This window comes from Crinia signifera, unplaced genomic scaffold (genome assembly GCF_055691185.1).
Source record: "Crinia signifera unplaced genomic scaffold, ASM5569118v1 HAP2_SCAFFOLD_83, whole genome shotgun sequence".
Lineage (NCBI taxonomy): Eukaryota > Metazoa > Chordata > Amphibia > Anura > Myobatrachidae > Crinia > Crinia signifera.
In genome coordinates this window covers 514,115-531,322 of record NW_028142741.1, presented here as the reverse complement: position 1 = coordinate 531,322, position 17,208 = coordinate 514,115, and the positions used below count along the sequence as shown (strand labels likewise).

Here is a 17,208-nt window from a genome sequence, read left to right as displayed (position 1 = left end):
ACGCAGTAGCGTGCACTATTGCACTTTTCTCCAGATTTGTGGCTTCGGTAATATGCAAATGCTCATTTTAACCCTTGTGTACTTGCAAGCACTGGAATGTATCCACACCCATTTTTAATGCCCGTAGATGGTATAATTCTGCTAGCGGGCCTGCCATCAGTGCATTATCAATCTTGCCATCGACATTTTCAACAGCGTATGGAAGATACAGTGTCCCCCCCCTCGGAGCTCCGGCTAAACATGGCCTCTGTGGCTGCATCACTGTATCTGAGAACACAGCCACATGCATTGAAATGCCCATGACACCCCCATAACAGGTCCATGGCACTGCCTTTTTGTTTGTTTTAACTTCAGGCCACCACCTAGGCATCACCCGGGAATGTTAAAGGTTTTGCCTTGTCGTTCCTGATGTGCAAGACCCCAGTGCAAACGCCTTTGGAGAGTTTCACACTCGCCGGGGCATTCGTTCAATGGTGGAAAGGAAGGGGGCAGGCAGGGGTTGGCGACTGTGGTCCGCCCAGCATTTTATGGGCGCGCCCACAAAAATGGTGGGCGAGCCAATTGAAATGCTGGGTGGACACCTGAGAACGCAGGCGTCTCCATGCCTGGCTGACGTACTGTAACACCGTTACAGTACATCAGCCGACATCTACAAAGTAAGTATAGATTTACTTTTCAGACCGAAGGCTGGAGAAATCGTTCAATGGTGAGCGAGCATCCAATGGTTTTTCCTCCGTGCGGCCACATGCGAGCGGATGCATGAGCAAACACATAAGCTCGCATGCTAGTGCGGGGATTTGCTCGGCAGAGGGGCTGTACGTTGGGCGGGACAGCGGGTGGCGTTTACCTGTTCGCTATTCAGGGAATATACAATGTCTAGCGAGCAGGTCTGAATTGGCCCATTACTGAGCGGACTCTCCATTCCTTCCTTTTATCAGTTTCTCGCTTTCCTGAGCCCCTTAGAAACATTTATTCCATAATAATAAATAAAATGTGACTTTAGTGATAAGTGACAGAACGCTTGATCCGACGGTGGAACACACAGACGTTTTGTTCTGGAAAGCTGGCAGAGAAAGGTCCCTTGTGTCACTTAGGGCAGCTCAGTTACAGGCTGTGGATAGATCGATAGAGGATTTCATGGCCTGATATCTGCCACCACTCCCCCCCCCCCCCTTCCCCCTTCCCCTAGTATTGCCCAGCTTGGCACAGGACATACTGAGGTTCCTCAACTTAACCCCTCATTGTCCGCTAGATTCACCAGCAGGTGAAATTACCTCTTTTATTTATCTGGAACAAAAGTTGTCAGTTCCTGAACTTATAGCAAATACAAAAATCACATTTCAGAATGAAATGATAACATATTGTCCCTAATATGCACAGCAATAGAAGAGCATAGAAGTGGGTGCAGAGTTAATTATTTTTACCAAAAAAATATATTTAGATACGCCAATGTTACCCCCTTGATTTAAGAGGAAGGAAATCATATAATTGTAATACACACTGTACCCCCAGAAATTGGTGATATATCCTGTTATTTGGCACACACAGCCATACATGGTAATCATCATCATCATCAATGGCTGCCAGGCTGTGCGTGGTATAGCCATTAATAATGTGACATTCAGGCAACTATTAGTGTCGGTATTTCAGGATGATACAGTGAGAGTCTGTACAATGTTTCCCCCTAGACTAGAGATGGGTGTACCCTGACAGGAGCCCATAACCAGGCAATGAAACAGCGCTGCAGCGGCAGTACAGACTGCGCAATGCCGAGATGGCACAGAAACTAGTCAACTCTACTGACGAAGCGGGCGGATTTGGAGGCAGGGCCCAGGGCATTACACAGGGAAGCGTATTATACACAAGGGCCTGACTCACTGCACTGCACTTTGGCCTTGTACACTACAGTACTGTATCACACACAGCTGGGCATGCACATAGAATATATATTTAGATTCTATATGGAATGAAATGAAATTCCTGGGGGGTAATAGATAGACAAGTTGCTGAGACACAGTAGGGCATGCCTAAAGATTCATATGTATGCCCGGCTGTGTCTCTGCAGCGCGACCGTCCATTACCCCCAGGAATTTCATTTTTACCCCGTTTGGCCCTTGACCACTGTTTTAAATTGTACCCATATTGTTAAATACAACAATTTATTTTTAGGAATAGGTCATAATAAGTTTTTAACAGCAACAACAAAAATCGTGTTTGAAATGACGAATTTAAATTAAAACATTGCTGACCTGACTTTGTCATTTACAAAAAAATTGCACAAGGCCCGATTCGGAGTGGATCGCTGTTGCGTGAATTCACATGCCCTTCGATTATTGAATGACTGCACAGGATCGCAATATGCATGGGCAAGGCCAAACAGTGACAAAAATCAGCAATTTTTTTAATCGCAAACCCCTCGCCACTTGACTGTAAGGATGCCGGCGTTTGGGGTTGGTAACCCGCAGCTTATTGGGAGTGTCTGAAAAAAACACAGGCATGCCCAGGCATTTAAGGGAGGGTGTCTGACGTCAGTGCTGGCCGCGATCAGCCCGTATCTGTCGCAGAGTTACGCATTCTGCACAGACTGGGAAAATCGTTTCATGCTGATAGAGTTGCGAATGGATTGCAGCTGGCCGGTGATCGGCGATCCATTAGCAGCTTACATGAGGCAGAATTGCACTCTGTCTGGGCGGCGGCTATCAAGATCGCAGAGTAGCGGTCAGGTCTGAATCAGGCCCATAATTCTGAAGTATGCAAGTCATTGAGATGTGGTTGGATTTGCTATCAATGCTGCTTCCTTGGTATGGTAATGCAGCAGGAGTTGTCTATTATCAGCAGACGCCTCCTGCTCAGTGAATATGAAAATATACTCAAAGGGCCTGATTCAGCAAGGCTTGCAAAGCAGCAGCCATTCGCGGCTTATCGAGTCCTGAAATGCAGCCCGCCACCCGGCCGAATGTCTGCCTTGGTAACATACGAGGGGATGTATGCAAACCCATCCCTTCGCATGCAGCCGAAAGAGGAGAGAAATCAATCAATCAAATCAATCGATGGTTGCAGACCATCAAATTATTTCTCTCCCCTATGGAAATAAAAGTCAGTGTTAACTTCCTTCTGTGTCTGCTGGGGTGCCGGACAGCTCCCCGACAGTCGGGATTCCGACAGTCATTCCTCCGACGTCGGAATCCCGACTTCTCCCTCGTGGGGGTCCACGACCCCCATAGAGGGAGAATAAAATAGTGACGAGCGCAGCGAGCCCGCAAGGGGCTTCATTGCGCTCACCACGCTGTGCAGTTGGGATTCCGACGTCTGACTGTAGGGGAAATATACCACACCCGTTAGCTGAAGAGGGGTCGGGCACTGACATCAGGCGAGGTCAGCCACGTGCCCTTGACAGGCATCGGCCCGCCCGCGTTCCCTGGGGAACACCCAGCTTTTTCCCCTGATTCAGCCCCCTTTTCCGCCCCCTCTGGAGCGAACAGCTCAGTGAGTATGAAACACCTGCCAAAGCCGTTCAGTCCCAGGGTCTGCACATGCGCCAAACTCTGCCCTGTCCGATCAGTGCTGAATTGCCCCCAAAGTGCGAGAGGTAGACTCCAGTGTGCATAAGATATGGCTATTCAGAATACCGCTGCAATTTTCATAAACTTCTGTGTGAGTTTATGGAATATTCATACATAAAAATGGACAGCAAAAAATTGTTTGGAGTGAATGCTGCCATAAACGCCATGATGACCCCATTACTGTCTGAGGCGGTGGCTGACATCACACCACAACTACAGCAGCTCACTGCCAGGGTCTCTGACAATGAAAACAGGATAGGAGCAGTGTGCCACAACATGCATTTAGCTCAATGTGACATCATAAAGGATGATTTACAACTATGGAACAAACTTGATGACACGGAGAATCGCTTGTTTCGTAATAACGTGGGTTATTGGTCTCCCTGAATCTCTTAAAGCGCTATCTGCCTTTGTTACTGAAACACTGCTGATTGACACATGGAGGGCCCTTCATCCAACCCAATGAGAGTATACAAGTTTATCAGAAGCTTACAGCACCTTTTCCAGAATTGATTATATGTGTGTCTCCACGTGTCTCTTTCCCCATGTCACAAACACTGAGATTCATCCCATCCGTCTCTGCTAGTTTCCAAACTCTACTTACAGAACTTGGAGGTTCCCTTGTCTCCCACCCCTTGTCGTCAATACCCGCAATCATGGAAATAATCAAATCCTTTGGACCTATATCTGGGTACAAAATCAGTGTCACTAAATCAGAACTTCTCCCTATCTCATCCTTCTCTAACCTAGTTCTCACCCACCCAATCATGTCCCAATTTCAAATTCAACAATAAAAAATTAAATACCTCGGTATATCCATAACTAGAGACCCCCACCACATTTATAAGGCTAATTTCTCTCTACTGCTCACTAAAATTACTTCCCAATTAGACTGCTGGTCTAAACCTCCATCATCCCTCCTAGGCAGGGCTTCAGTTCTAAAGAGCATCATTTTCCACAAAAATTTTTATTGTCTTCAATTGCTTCCCTGTATCCTCCCCAACTCTGACTTTCTCCTTAATAAAATCATGTTAAGATTCCTGTGGGGAGGTATGCCTATATCTAAATTGATCCAGGCTCCAAGATCTTGAGATTTGGCGTAAATGCATGGTATACATAAACAAATTTCGTTTTTCTGCCTTCCCTCTGGATCCTCTGGTGTGCCTTTGTATTAATGTTAAAAACTGGTTCCTCACCTGCCCTCGCTGTGCTGCTATCCCCCTCCTTACTATTATCCTAACAATGGCTAAAAAACTTCTCCTGATCCACTGGACTGCCAGAACTGCCCCGGCATTGTGTGAATTGTAGGATAGACTTTTCTAGTTACTTCTTTTTGACAAAAGATCCCTAATGTTAACCCCCACTATATCTTTGGATAAATATATCGAATTGGGTCTGTTTACAGATTCATTACCTCTGATCCAAAAGAATCAGATCTTAAAAACCCTCAATCCTTATACAAAATATGAATATTCAGTATCTCCCTAAGTTGGATTTTCTGTATCGCTGTTACGGGACTTTTACGGGACATTATGGACAACATTATCCTTCATAGCTCCTACAAGAATTTTGACTCACCTTTGAGCCATATTCCTGGGGCCTCGATCTCCTTCATGGCCAAGGATCGCTTACATTCCTCTAGGTCAGTGGTAGCCAACTCCAGTCCTCGAGAGCTACCACCAGTTCACGTTTTCTAGATCACCTAGCTGGGGCACAGGTGCACTCATTACTGACTGACCAGTGGCGAAGCTTGGTTTGGGGTGCCCCCCCCGCCGTTAATGGGGGGGGGCACCTCCCCCCCGTGCCCCCCCCCCGGCCGCCTGTGCCCCCCCCCCCCCATCGATACAGGCTTACCTGTCGGCGCGTCCCGGATCCCCTCCTGGCTTCAATTAATTCTATGCAGACGGACCAGTTTCAGAGAACTGTCTGCTTTATGGGGCGGCCATTTTATCGTAGTCCGTCTCCATAGAATTGATTGAAGCCCGGAGGGGAGCCGGGACGCGCAGACAGGTAAGCCTGCGGGGGATGGGGGGCGCCCCCACATGCACAGCGCCCCCCGACCGCGGGGGCTGCAGTGCTATAGTTACGTCCCTGCGACTGACACATTATAAATGATCCACAGGTGGAGCTAATTACTTCACTTATGATTCTGTGAGAGGAGACCTGGAAAACGTTAACTGTTGGTAGCTCTCGACTACTGGAGTTGGCTACTCCTGCTCTAGGTGCTATGTGTTCCTATGTATCCTCAATTCTTGTATAGTACTGATATATCTGAGGTTACCCACCCACCCCCTTCCCTTTCCCCTCGTGCCCATACCCAGTCTTGTCTTCACTGTAGGTTAATTGGCGGTTGACGGCTAATTCACAATCAGACAATTTACAATCATTCATAGTTCTGAATTCGGCTAAGTAACCACCCCATCCGCACCCCGAAACAGCATTAGTATGACAGTCTGATGCCACCAGGGCCGCCGAGAGGCAGGGGGGGCGGGTACATTTTACCTGGGCCCGGGCCTGCCAGGGGGGCCCGGGTCCCGACACAAAAAAAAAAAAAAACACGTTTTTTTTTATAAAAAGGGGGCGTGGCCACGGGTCCGCGATTAGGCCACGCCCCCGATTTTGCCTAAGCCCGGTCAGCGATGGCTGTCCTGCTCCTGCTCCAAGTTCCTGGTTCAAAAGGTAATGCCGCCCACAATGCATGGCTTTGAACAGGGGGAACAGACAAAAAGCGTGTGTGTGTGTGTAACAGGCTGTGTATGTATGTATATATATGTGTGTGTGTGTAACAGGGTATGTGTGTGTGTAACAGGCTTTGTATATGTGTGTGTGTGTGTGTGTGTGTAACAGGCTGTGTATGTATGTATATATATGTGTGTGTGTGTGTGTGACAGGCTATGTGTGTGTGTGTGTGTGTGTGTGTGTGTAACAGGCTATGTATGTGTGTGTGTGTGTGTGTGTGTGTAACAGGCTTTGTATGTATGTATATATGTATGTATGTATGTATGTATGTGTGTGTGTGTGTAAAAGGCTATGTGTGTGTGTGTGTGTAACAGGCTTTGTATGTATGTATATGTGTGTGTGTAACAGGCTGTGTATGTATATATGTGTGTGTGTAACAGGCTATGTGTGTGTGTGTGTGTGTGTGTGTGTGTGTAACAGGCTATGTATGTATGTATGTCTATATGTGTGTGTGTGTAACAGGCTGTGTGTGTGTGTGTGTGTGTGTGTGTGTGAAACAGGCTATGTATGTATGTATGTATGTATGTCTATATGTGTGTGTGTGTGTGTGTGTAACAGGCTATGTGTGTGTGTGTGTGTGTGTGTAACAGGCTTTGTATATATATGTGTGTGTGTGTGTGTGTGTGTAACAGGCTATGTGTGTGTGTGTGTTACAGGCTATGTTCTGTATGTGTGAAGGAACAGGCTGTGTATGTATATGTGTGTGTAACAGGCTGTGTGTGTGTGTGTGTAACAGGCTATGTGTGTGTGTGTAACAGGCTATGTGTGTATATGTGTTGGTGTAACAGGCTGTGTATGTATATGTGTGTGTAACAGGCTTTGTATATGTGTGTGTGTGTGTGTGTGTAACAGGCTATGTGTGTGTGTGTGTGTGTGTAACAGGCTTTGTATGTATGTATATATGTGTGTAACAGGCTATGTATGTATATGTGTGTGTAACAGGATATGTATGTATATGTGTGTGTGTGTGTGTGTGTGTGACAGGCTATGTATGTATATGTGTGTGTAACAGGCTATGTATGTATATGTGTGTGTGTGTGTAACAGGCTATGTATGTATATGTGTGTGTGTGTGTGTGTAACAGGCTATGTACTGTATGTGTGAAGGAACAGGCTATGTGTGTGTGTGTAACAGGCTATGTATGTATATATGTGTGTGTGTGTGTGTGTGTGTGACAGGCTATGTACTGTATGTGTGAAGGAACAGGCTATGTGTGTGTGTAACAGGCTATGGCCCTCATTCAGGTTGGTTCGCTCCCCCGCACGTTCACACAGGGGAGCGATGTTGTGCATGTGCAGCCACTTTGTGTGAGCGGGCGCGGCAAACCGATTATTTGCCGCCCCGATCGCATGCAGCAGTGTGGACGGAAGCGTGGGGTGGTGGATATGGGTTGCGCCGATGGGAACTCCCATGACGTGGGTGCCGGGGGAGGGCAGCTGATGTCACCGGATGTCAGCTGCCCACCCTCTTCTGGTACAGGAGCGCCACAGATCTAAGACAGCAGAGACTGACTTAGATCTGCGAGCGCTTGAGAAATCATTTGATGGTCGGCGACCGCACTGCCCTGCACACAAGCTGCAAATCGATGATGTAAAACATCCGTTCGCATGCGTGAAATCTGAGGTATTTAGATGACCCGCAAAGCTGCAAATTTTGCAGCTTTGTGGTCAATCAGAATGACCTCCAATGTGTGTGAAGGGAACAGGCTACATGGGGCCCATTTATGACGGATCATATATGGAATGCGATCTGGGTGGGACCATGCTGCCCAGGATCACATGAGATTAAAGAGGTTTAATGGACACAATCCCCCCTCTCCCTCCAGGTGCACATACCGCTGGCCATCACAATGCATCTGCTCTTGGCGCCGGATCTGTAGCTTTTGGGGACACAGCAGATACCGGCAGCTCAGCTCGGCGATACTGCAAGTAGTGGCATCTGCTGCTTCTTGCCAGCAGGTTGAAAGAACTGTTGCCGCTTTCCCTGCTGCGTGTGTGAGCTTGGGATCCTTATACTCCAGAGGCGGCGCTTCAAATGGGGATGATCGTGCCAGCCACAGATCTTGGAGAGAGGAGCCGTGGGCTGGCCACCCCTGCTGTATGGCATAGGGGTCTGGGCAGCGCAGGGGGGCAGAGGGTCCCTGTGACGGATGGGCAGACAGCAGTGGGGTCCTTGCGGAGGATGGGAGCTATTACCTAGTTCCCATCCTCCGCAGGGACCCTGCCGCTATCTGCCCATCCGTGGCCACGCCCCCCTATTCCCATGGGCGCAACCCATATCCACCACCCCACGCTTCTGTCCACACTGCTGCATACGAACGGGGCGGCAAGTAATCGATTTGAATTTTGTGTAGCATAATGTGTAAGGGGCAAGTAAAAGGGGTCTACTATTGTGTTGCATAAAGGGTATATGGTGTGGTACACACCCCTATATCCTTTAATGGCCACACCTCTTTTCTGTTGCTCGCCACTCCAGGGGGGCCCCGTGATGCTGTTGTACCGGGGCCCAGGATTTCTCTTGGCAGCCCTGGATGCCACCCCTGCTTTGTGTCAAAGGACCCATTTGCGCACACAAAGCATCGGGACATTTCATCAAACATCATCAGGGTGCATATCCAGCGGAATCTGACTGAGCTCTTTTTCTTTCAATTTGCTTTATTTATGTTAATTGAAAAAGTACAGAGAACATATTGTTCAATGTTCAGTATGAAGTGTGTACATTTTCAGTTCATAGTCAATTATAATTACAATGAAGTGTATATATATATATATATATATATATATCTGTATATATATAGATATAGAAATATAGATATGTATTTCTGTAATACCTAATGTCAGTGGTCAATATCTTTATTTCCCTATGCTCTACTCATTCATCTTCTGTCATTTCTCAGCGGGGTGTCCTCTGTGCTAGCTCTTGGTGCTAGTATAATCTGCCGCAAGATGCCGGGTTTGTCACCGAGACAGAGAAGCATCTGCGAAGCTCGTCCAGATGCCATGATAGCTATTGGTACTGGTGCCCGAATGGGTACTGAAGAATGCCGTTATCAGTTCCAGCACAGTCGGTGGAATTGCAGCTCTCTGGGGGAACCAAGTCTCTTTGGACCGGAGCTAAAAGTAGGTACGTGTGAGGAACCTGCAGTTGGCTTTAATATCCTAAAGATTCCAGTTGGATTAAAGAACTTTATATGTAATTCCACTGCAGCTCTAAGTGAACTCTGTAATTGAATCTCTGGGGGGTGTACATACTGTATAACAATATACATTTATTTTAAAGGGGCAATCATTTACAATCATGGTTTTTGCCTTGTAAAGGATTGCTCCCTTAAATAAAAAAGTCCACGTTTAGCCAGCATCCTGCACTGCAGCCGAACTTGGACTTCATTCCATCTGGCCCAACAGGTATATGTAAAAAAAAAGTGACTTGTTATAGTAATTCCCATCTCCAGTATAAACACTGTACAGTATATATATGTATATATATATATATATATATATATATATATATATATATATATATATTTGTTGTATAAAACAAATGCTATCAGTTAGTTCATGTTGGATGCCAGACCATCTTGTGATGAAAGAACAGTAAGTTTGCACATCTTCCTGATCAGTAAGCAACCATAAGTACAGCGCCTCCAAATTCCTCTTGCGTGTTACTTACAATAGATGTTAAATATAATATCTCCATCACCTAAGATAATTTTAATGAAACATACAAACATAACATTTGATAATGCAAATAAGAGCCACTTGGGCCATCTAGTCTGGAGGAAACACATGTATACGCACACACTTATACACTATTTTTGGAAGCCAGTTAACTATACCAGTATATTTTTGGATTATTGGAGGAAACCGGAGTACCCGGAGGAAACCCGCGCACGCACGGGAAGAATACACAAACTCCGCACAGTTAGAGTCATGGTGGGAATAGAACCCATGACCTCAGTGCTGTGAGTCAGGAATGCTAACCATTACACCATCCTTAATGGTTGCATTACAAATAGATTTGCGGTTGACAGTCTACTTCTATACCTTTAGCTCAGTCCCATGTATGGATATTACAGCTACTACATTGGCAGAAGGTAACTGGAATGGCTGGGCACAGTTATCTAGCAGCATATCAGTTCTTTCCATTGTTGTGTGCAGACCTTTGTATTTAGGCTTTGTTTTTGGTTTGGGATAAACCACCTCAAGTGTTTTGATCTTTAAAATATGATAAAAACAATATGTTTCCAATTGTGCAGTGGATATTTAGAGTAGAATCCGACTGGTAATAAACTCAAATCTCTGTTCTTGAGGAATGTCAGGTCACAGAACTGTATCTACACAGCACTGCTCACCAAAGTAGTCAGCATGTTCCCTTCCTTCATGAGCTTATTATGGAGCTCAACAAAAGCCACTGGAGAACCATGTTATTCTACAACTACAATAGTGGTCTGTGACAGCAGAAAAGTTTTGACCGACTGTGACCTGCTTTTGAGGTGGACGCATCGACCCAAATGACTGTGTTTGAGTGACTTGCATTATTTCAAAGTATGAGACTGTCCCTGGAAGACAAGGAGCATTGTGGTCTGCCTTTGTTCGCCATTACAGGGGACAACCTTCCTGCCATGAGGACCATAGTTTACTTGGATGCCAGGGTGACCATGGCACAGTTAGAGAAGGAGATAGGCATCTCTTTGATATCCATCCACTTGATACTCAATGAAAAGCTTAGCCTGATCAAAGTTTCTGCTGGTGCTCCATCAGCTGACCCAAGAGCAGAAGGAGGCTTGGATGACCAGGTTTGATGGTTCCCGGACATACAGTATCGACCCTGGGACCAAACAACAGTCGGCCCAGTGGAAACTAGTTTCTAGGTGGACCACCTCCACACTGCAGTGGAGACCTCCATCCAGCAAGTAGAAGACATACCTGCTTCAGACTGGTCCAGCTGCTTCACCAAGTGGCAACTTTGCATCGACTCCTCTTTGGTGTTTAATTAATTTGTAAATATAATACTTTTTGTGCATACAGAAACTTATTGCACACTCCTCGTATACTCTTCTCAGTTATATGGCACATGAAATCACTTGGAGGGACCTAAATGCAATCCAAAGCATGTAAAATCAGTTTTTGGGATCCGAGATCCAAACTTTGCAGGAATACCTGAGCGAGAAATGCATACAGCTACTTCTGGAGTGAAATGAAGGATCATGCGATGTACTGTGCTATCCCTACCACTTACTATCGTGCTGGGCAATGTGGAGACGGTCAGTGTGTGCTTGGATCTTCTGCTGCTGCTGGCTTCCTGCGGCTGCTGTAGTTCTTGTGAGTGGCGCGGCCTGCTGCGCAGAGCCGGCCCTAGGCATACTAGGCAATTGCCTAGGGCATTGGCCTAGGGGTGGCAGCCTCTCAGCCACAGCCAAATGTCAGCGCCGCTGGCTCTGAGCTGACCGCCAGGCACTGCGCCTGCCTGCTCACGCACTCACCCGCCCACTGTATTGCACTCCGCTGCAGCGTGCGCTCGTTGCTCAGTGCTGCGGCACTGTACACTAGAAATAAGTGCGGCTGCCCATAAGAAAAATGTCCACTTGTGAAAAGGAACAAAAATCTTGTTTAGGGCATCAAATTGGATAAGGCCGGCTCTGTCTTCTCTATCTCCGGGAGGGCACTCGGCTTTGATTGAGACTGGCTTCTTGTGGTCTCAAAATTGTGGGTTCAACGTGTTTCAGCACAATAGTAAGTGGTGGGGATAGCGCAGAACATTGCATGGTCATCCATTTCACTCCAGAAAGAGTTGCATAACAAGTTAACCCCTTCCTCCCCCTTTTTTTCCACAGGTGTCACAGCTGTTGGGCGAGATGTAATAGAGTGCGATTTTTTAGACTTTAGCGAATACTTCACAAAAAAAGTCAGAGTTTGCACGTTTTCCAAAAATCGCACATTTAATAGCATGCGAATTGCGGTAAAAATCGCACTTTTTGCTGGGAAAATCATACATTTTTAACTGTTGAATATTTCTCTCACATCCAGATCTTTTCCCATTTTTTGATAAACTTTACCAAAAATCAAAAAAAAAAAAAAAAAAAATAGACCAGGTTGTGACTGGCAAATTTGACAGAACAATGCACAGATCATTGCGATCTGTGCATGTTTCTGACTTAAAACATGTGTAAAATTGACAATTATTTTTTTTAAATGGCATGGGGTCCCCCCTCCTGACCTCAACTAGCCCCGAGCTCATTGAGCCAAAAGCGTAGGGGTCCCCCATATTTCTGAAATCAGCCCGGACTCTTGGACCAGTCCTGGTTCCAAAAATATGCAGTATAGGGGTCTGACATTCACTTTTCAGATGGTGGCCAAAGTGCACCTTCATATTGGGTATTTCTCATCTTTTCATTGATTTGGGTGGGAACCTCCAGGGGTATCTTTCTTTATTGTGGACGCTCTATTCTTAATATTCCATCTTGATATTTTTTACCCACACACTCACTGTTTTGCTAAAATGGCTGACTTTCACCTTATGTGACAGGAAACAACAATCTTTTAACCATTTGAGTGCTAACATCTGTAAGAGATGCACAAAATATTCACTAAAAATGCCAGCATCGTTCACATTTGTTATATAAAGTCAAATTAAAAATTTCAGTATACATTTTTCATTTCCTATCCAAGATCATTATGGTCAATACAAATGTTTGCTTGGCAATTTTCACACCTATCTTGACAAATACACTACAAGGGTGGTTTCCTGCTCTACCCAAGGGGGGCATGTAACTACGCCAGTGGGCATATAGGAATGTTGTTATCCAGTCAGCCAAGAGTCCTGAGAAGAGTTGTAGCCCTTCTCTCTTGCACTATCCAGTCAGACATGTTGCAAATAGGGGGTTATTCACTATGGCTCGGAATGGACTGAATTCATCCCCGTTCCGGTGGTGGGGGGTCTGCGTATGCGCTTATTTGCGGCTGGAGGGGAACGTCCAGCATTTTATGGGCATCCCCCTGGGTACCCAGGCAGCTGATGTCACATGATGTTAGCGCCCGCCCCCTCTTTTCGACGTACTGCGATGGAAATAAAGATAATCGGCGACCATCAAATGATATCTCTCCCCTTTGGGCGCATGTGAGGGGATGTGTTCGCATACATACCCTCGTATGTTACCTAGGGGATTTTTCAGAAGGGGGCGGGCAATTGGCTGGGTGGCGTTAAGCTGCTCATTAAGCAGCAAACAACCGCTACTTAGTGGTACTGAATTAGGCCCTTAGTCTATAGTGTCAGCCATTTTGCATGCAGTCCATCGTCAGCCACAATAACACAGCTTAGTAGAGACAATGAATTTAGAAGGACTGTAGAGCAGGAATGGAGAACCTTCAGCCCTCCAGGTGTTTTTGAACTACACATCCCAGCATGCCCTGCTACAGTTTTGCTATTTGACCATACTAAAAACTGTTGCAGAGCATGCTGGGGTGTGTAGTTCAACAACAGCTGGAGAGCCGAAGGTTCCCCATCCCTTTTGTAGAAAGAGCTTCTGGCCCACCCTCATGGGTATAAGAAGTGTTGACTGTACTGTGATTTGCCTCTCACACTCAATAGGAATTAAAGAGCAATTAAATCTTCACAGTCAGGTTCATATGATATCATAAAATCATTTCTATCAGTAATAAAGTACTTTACATCTAATTCCCCTTAAGCCTCTTCAGCTCTCGATGAACCAGATAACAGAATTGCTGGAAGCGTCTCTAACAATACTGATGTATACGGTTCTTCCCTGCTATCATCAGTCACATTTGTAGTGTAAATATTCACAGAATCTTAAACAGATCGGTGAAAGCGTTCAATAAAAAAATGCTGTTTCGCTCTCGGCCCTTACCCAGATGTGCCAACAAGACGTGTTTCCACATTCCTTCTGCTCATGGCAGTAAATCTGCGCTGGCTGCAGCAGTACAATGTTTGCATTATATGTCTGTTTTTCTTCCAGGTGTCACGTTGTCTTTTATATCATAATTTGGGGGTAATTCAGACCACTTTGCTAGGCTGCGTATATTCGCTGCCTAGCGAGCAGGTAAATTCTGCCCCGCCGATTTCAGACCCCCCCCCCCCCCCGCCGGCTGAATTCCCCCCCCCCCTCGCTTCCATGTGCGCGGATGTGTACGCTTACACATCCGCTTGCATGTGTCCGAACAGCGGAAAAATCATTTGATGGTGGCTCACCATCGAATGATTTTTCCTCTGTTGGTTGGGAAACATATGCCAGGACTTACTTTTCAGAATTGGGGGTGGACGCTGACGTCATGTGACATCATCCGCCTACCCAGAGCAGTCAGGGGCAAGCCTGTGTTCTGACGGGCCCACCCAGCGTTTCCATGGGCACGTCCACCATGTTTGTGGGCACGCCCATTAATTTCTGGACGGTCCATCGAAACGCCTCCTGCCTGTCACTCAGACAGTGAGCGCCCCTGGACGCTGCAGGGGATTTCCTGTGCGCATAATCCTGCATGTGCAGACCCCCACCATCGGGGATGGGGCCAAATCCTGACATGTGCAAACAGGTCTGAATGGGCCTCTTTATTCTTACTACTATGTTTTTTTTTCTGTGATTGCTTTCTCATATATAACATTGCTTATGTTGTGTATGCAGACTCTGGGTTATTCAGACCTGATCGCTGCACTGCTAATTATCAGCATCCTGCGATCAGATAATCACCGGGTGAATATCCCGAAGTACAAGCCTGCAAAAAATATTACAGCCATGCAATTAGCTGCAAATTAATTTGCAACTGCAAATACAGGGCAGCACGGACGGTGTAATGGCAGTACGGATGGTGTAATGGTTAGCATTACTGCCTCACAGTGCTGAGGTCATGGGTTCTATTCCCACCATGGCCCAAACTGTGCGGAGTTTGTATATTCTTCCCGTGCTTGCGTGTGTTTACGCCGGGTACTCAGGTTTCCTCCAACAGTCCAAAAATATACTCCCAACAAATTAACGGTACTTGTTTCCTAGAACGGCGCCCACAATATTGATCTTAGGCATCGCAAGGTAAAAAAATCATGTTGGCCGCATCGCATGCGGCCAAAAAATCGCATGCGATGCGACCGACGCGATTACCGCGATTTTACATAGGGAACAATGTTAAATGGCCCAATTTCACATAGGGAACAATGTTAAATGGCCCACAGACCCCAAATAGCCACCCTGAAGTGTGAAATGGCCCCCCCAATTGTTAACGCCACCCCACGATCAACGTCAACCTGAAGCGTGGCGAGCGCAGCGAGCCCGCGAGGGGCGGCGGTACGCGTCTTCTGACCTTTTCATACCCCCACTATCCACGTCGGCGTGGAGTTGAGAATAGAAAGTGTGGCGAGCACAGCGAGCCACCGAGCCCGAAGCGTGGCGAGCCCCGCGAGGGGACGCGGATACCTTCACAGCTATACGCGTCCCCTCGCGGGCTTCACAGGTATCCGCGTGCGCTCGCCACGCTTCGGGCTCGGTGGCTCGCCACACTTTCTATTCTCAACTCCACGCCGACGTGGATAGTGGGGGTATGAAACGGTCGGAGGACGTGTACCGCCGCCGCTCGCCACGCTTCGGGTTGACGTTGATCGTGGGGTGGCGTTAACAATTGGGGGGGGGGCATTTCACACGTCAGGGTGGCTATTTGGGGTCTGTGGGCCATTTAACATTGTTCCCTATGTGAAATCGGGTCAATTGGGCCATTTAACATTGTTCCCTATGTAAAATCGGGTCAATTGGGCCATTTAACATTGTTCCCTATGTAAAATCGGTAATCGCGTCGGTCGCATTGCATGCGATTTACATTTTACCATGCATTTCTATGTAAAATCGCGGACATCGCATTGATCGCATTATAATGGCATGCGATGTACATGCGATGCCCACGATGGGCGCCGTTCTAGGAAACAAGTACCAAATTAACTCTACAATGTCTGCGTGTGCATGTGGTAGGGAATATAGATTGTAAGCTCCACAAGGGCAGGGACTGATGTGATTGTGCCTGCGCACGCCTGCATTTTTTAAAAAAGGTCCGGTTACCCTAAATGGCGGCTTCCTGTCAATCAACTTGTTCACGCCTTAAAAAAGGCGTTGGACTTTATTGCAGGATGGCCTCATGCTTGCACACTGTGAGCCTTAAGCATGCGCAGTCAGTCGATAATCGCACGGCCTGCGACTTTGCAGCCATGAGATCAGGTCTGAATTACCCCCTATGCCATTCATTCTCTAGCTTTGGGGAGTTCAAAGGAAAGGACATAGTTAAAGATATTGGGCCCGATTCAGAGTTGATCGCTGTTGTGCGAATTCACAAGCCAGACAATTATGGTATGACTGCGCATGGGTCGCATGACACCAAAGAGCGACAAAAAAGACTGAAGAATTCATTTGCAACCCGGCCGCTATTTGACAGACAGGAAGCTGCCGTTTCTGGGCAGCAACCAACTATTTTCTGGGAGTGTCAGAAAAAAAACACAGGCGTGCCCAGGCATTTTAGGGGAGGGTGTGTGATGTCGGCTCATGCCCCAATCATCTCTGTTAAGAGTGGTGGAAGGGTCAGAGTTATTCTCACTTGCACAGACTGAAAAAATCATTAGATGGTGAGTGAGTTGCGATTGGATGTACAAATGGCATCAGTGGCGCTTTAAGAGAGGAGGAGGCCCATGTGTAGCCTCCTCCCGGCCAGGCACCTTCCTCTCTCCGGCCATAGCACCCGCCTGCCACCTAGCGCACTGAGCGTAGTACAGTCTGAGCACTAGAGAACTCAGATGCTCCTTAGGACAAGTCAACCCTAATGACCCCTGAGCTCCCCCGGCAGTTCCCCAGGAGATATCACTTATAATATGAGATTGGGAGCTGCAGGCGGGTGGTGGCAGAATTGAAAAATCCTTTTCAAAAGAC

General features: G+C 46.9%; 1 protein-coding gene across 1 annotated transcript in view; it reads left to right on the top strand.

Moving 5' to 3' along the window:
* LOC146056580 (protein Wnt-7a-like) overlaps positions 1-17,208 on the top strand; it is a 33,985-nt gene that overhangs the window by 11,596 nt on the left and 5,181 nt on the right. The window contains exon 3 of the mRNA XM_083168412.1: positions 9,199-9,425. Coding sequence (XP_083024538.1) covers positions 9,199-9,425 — 227 coding nt within the window. The remainder of the gene's footprint in view (positions 1-9,198; positions 9,426-17,208) is intronic.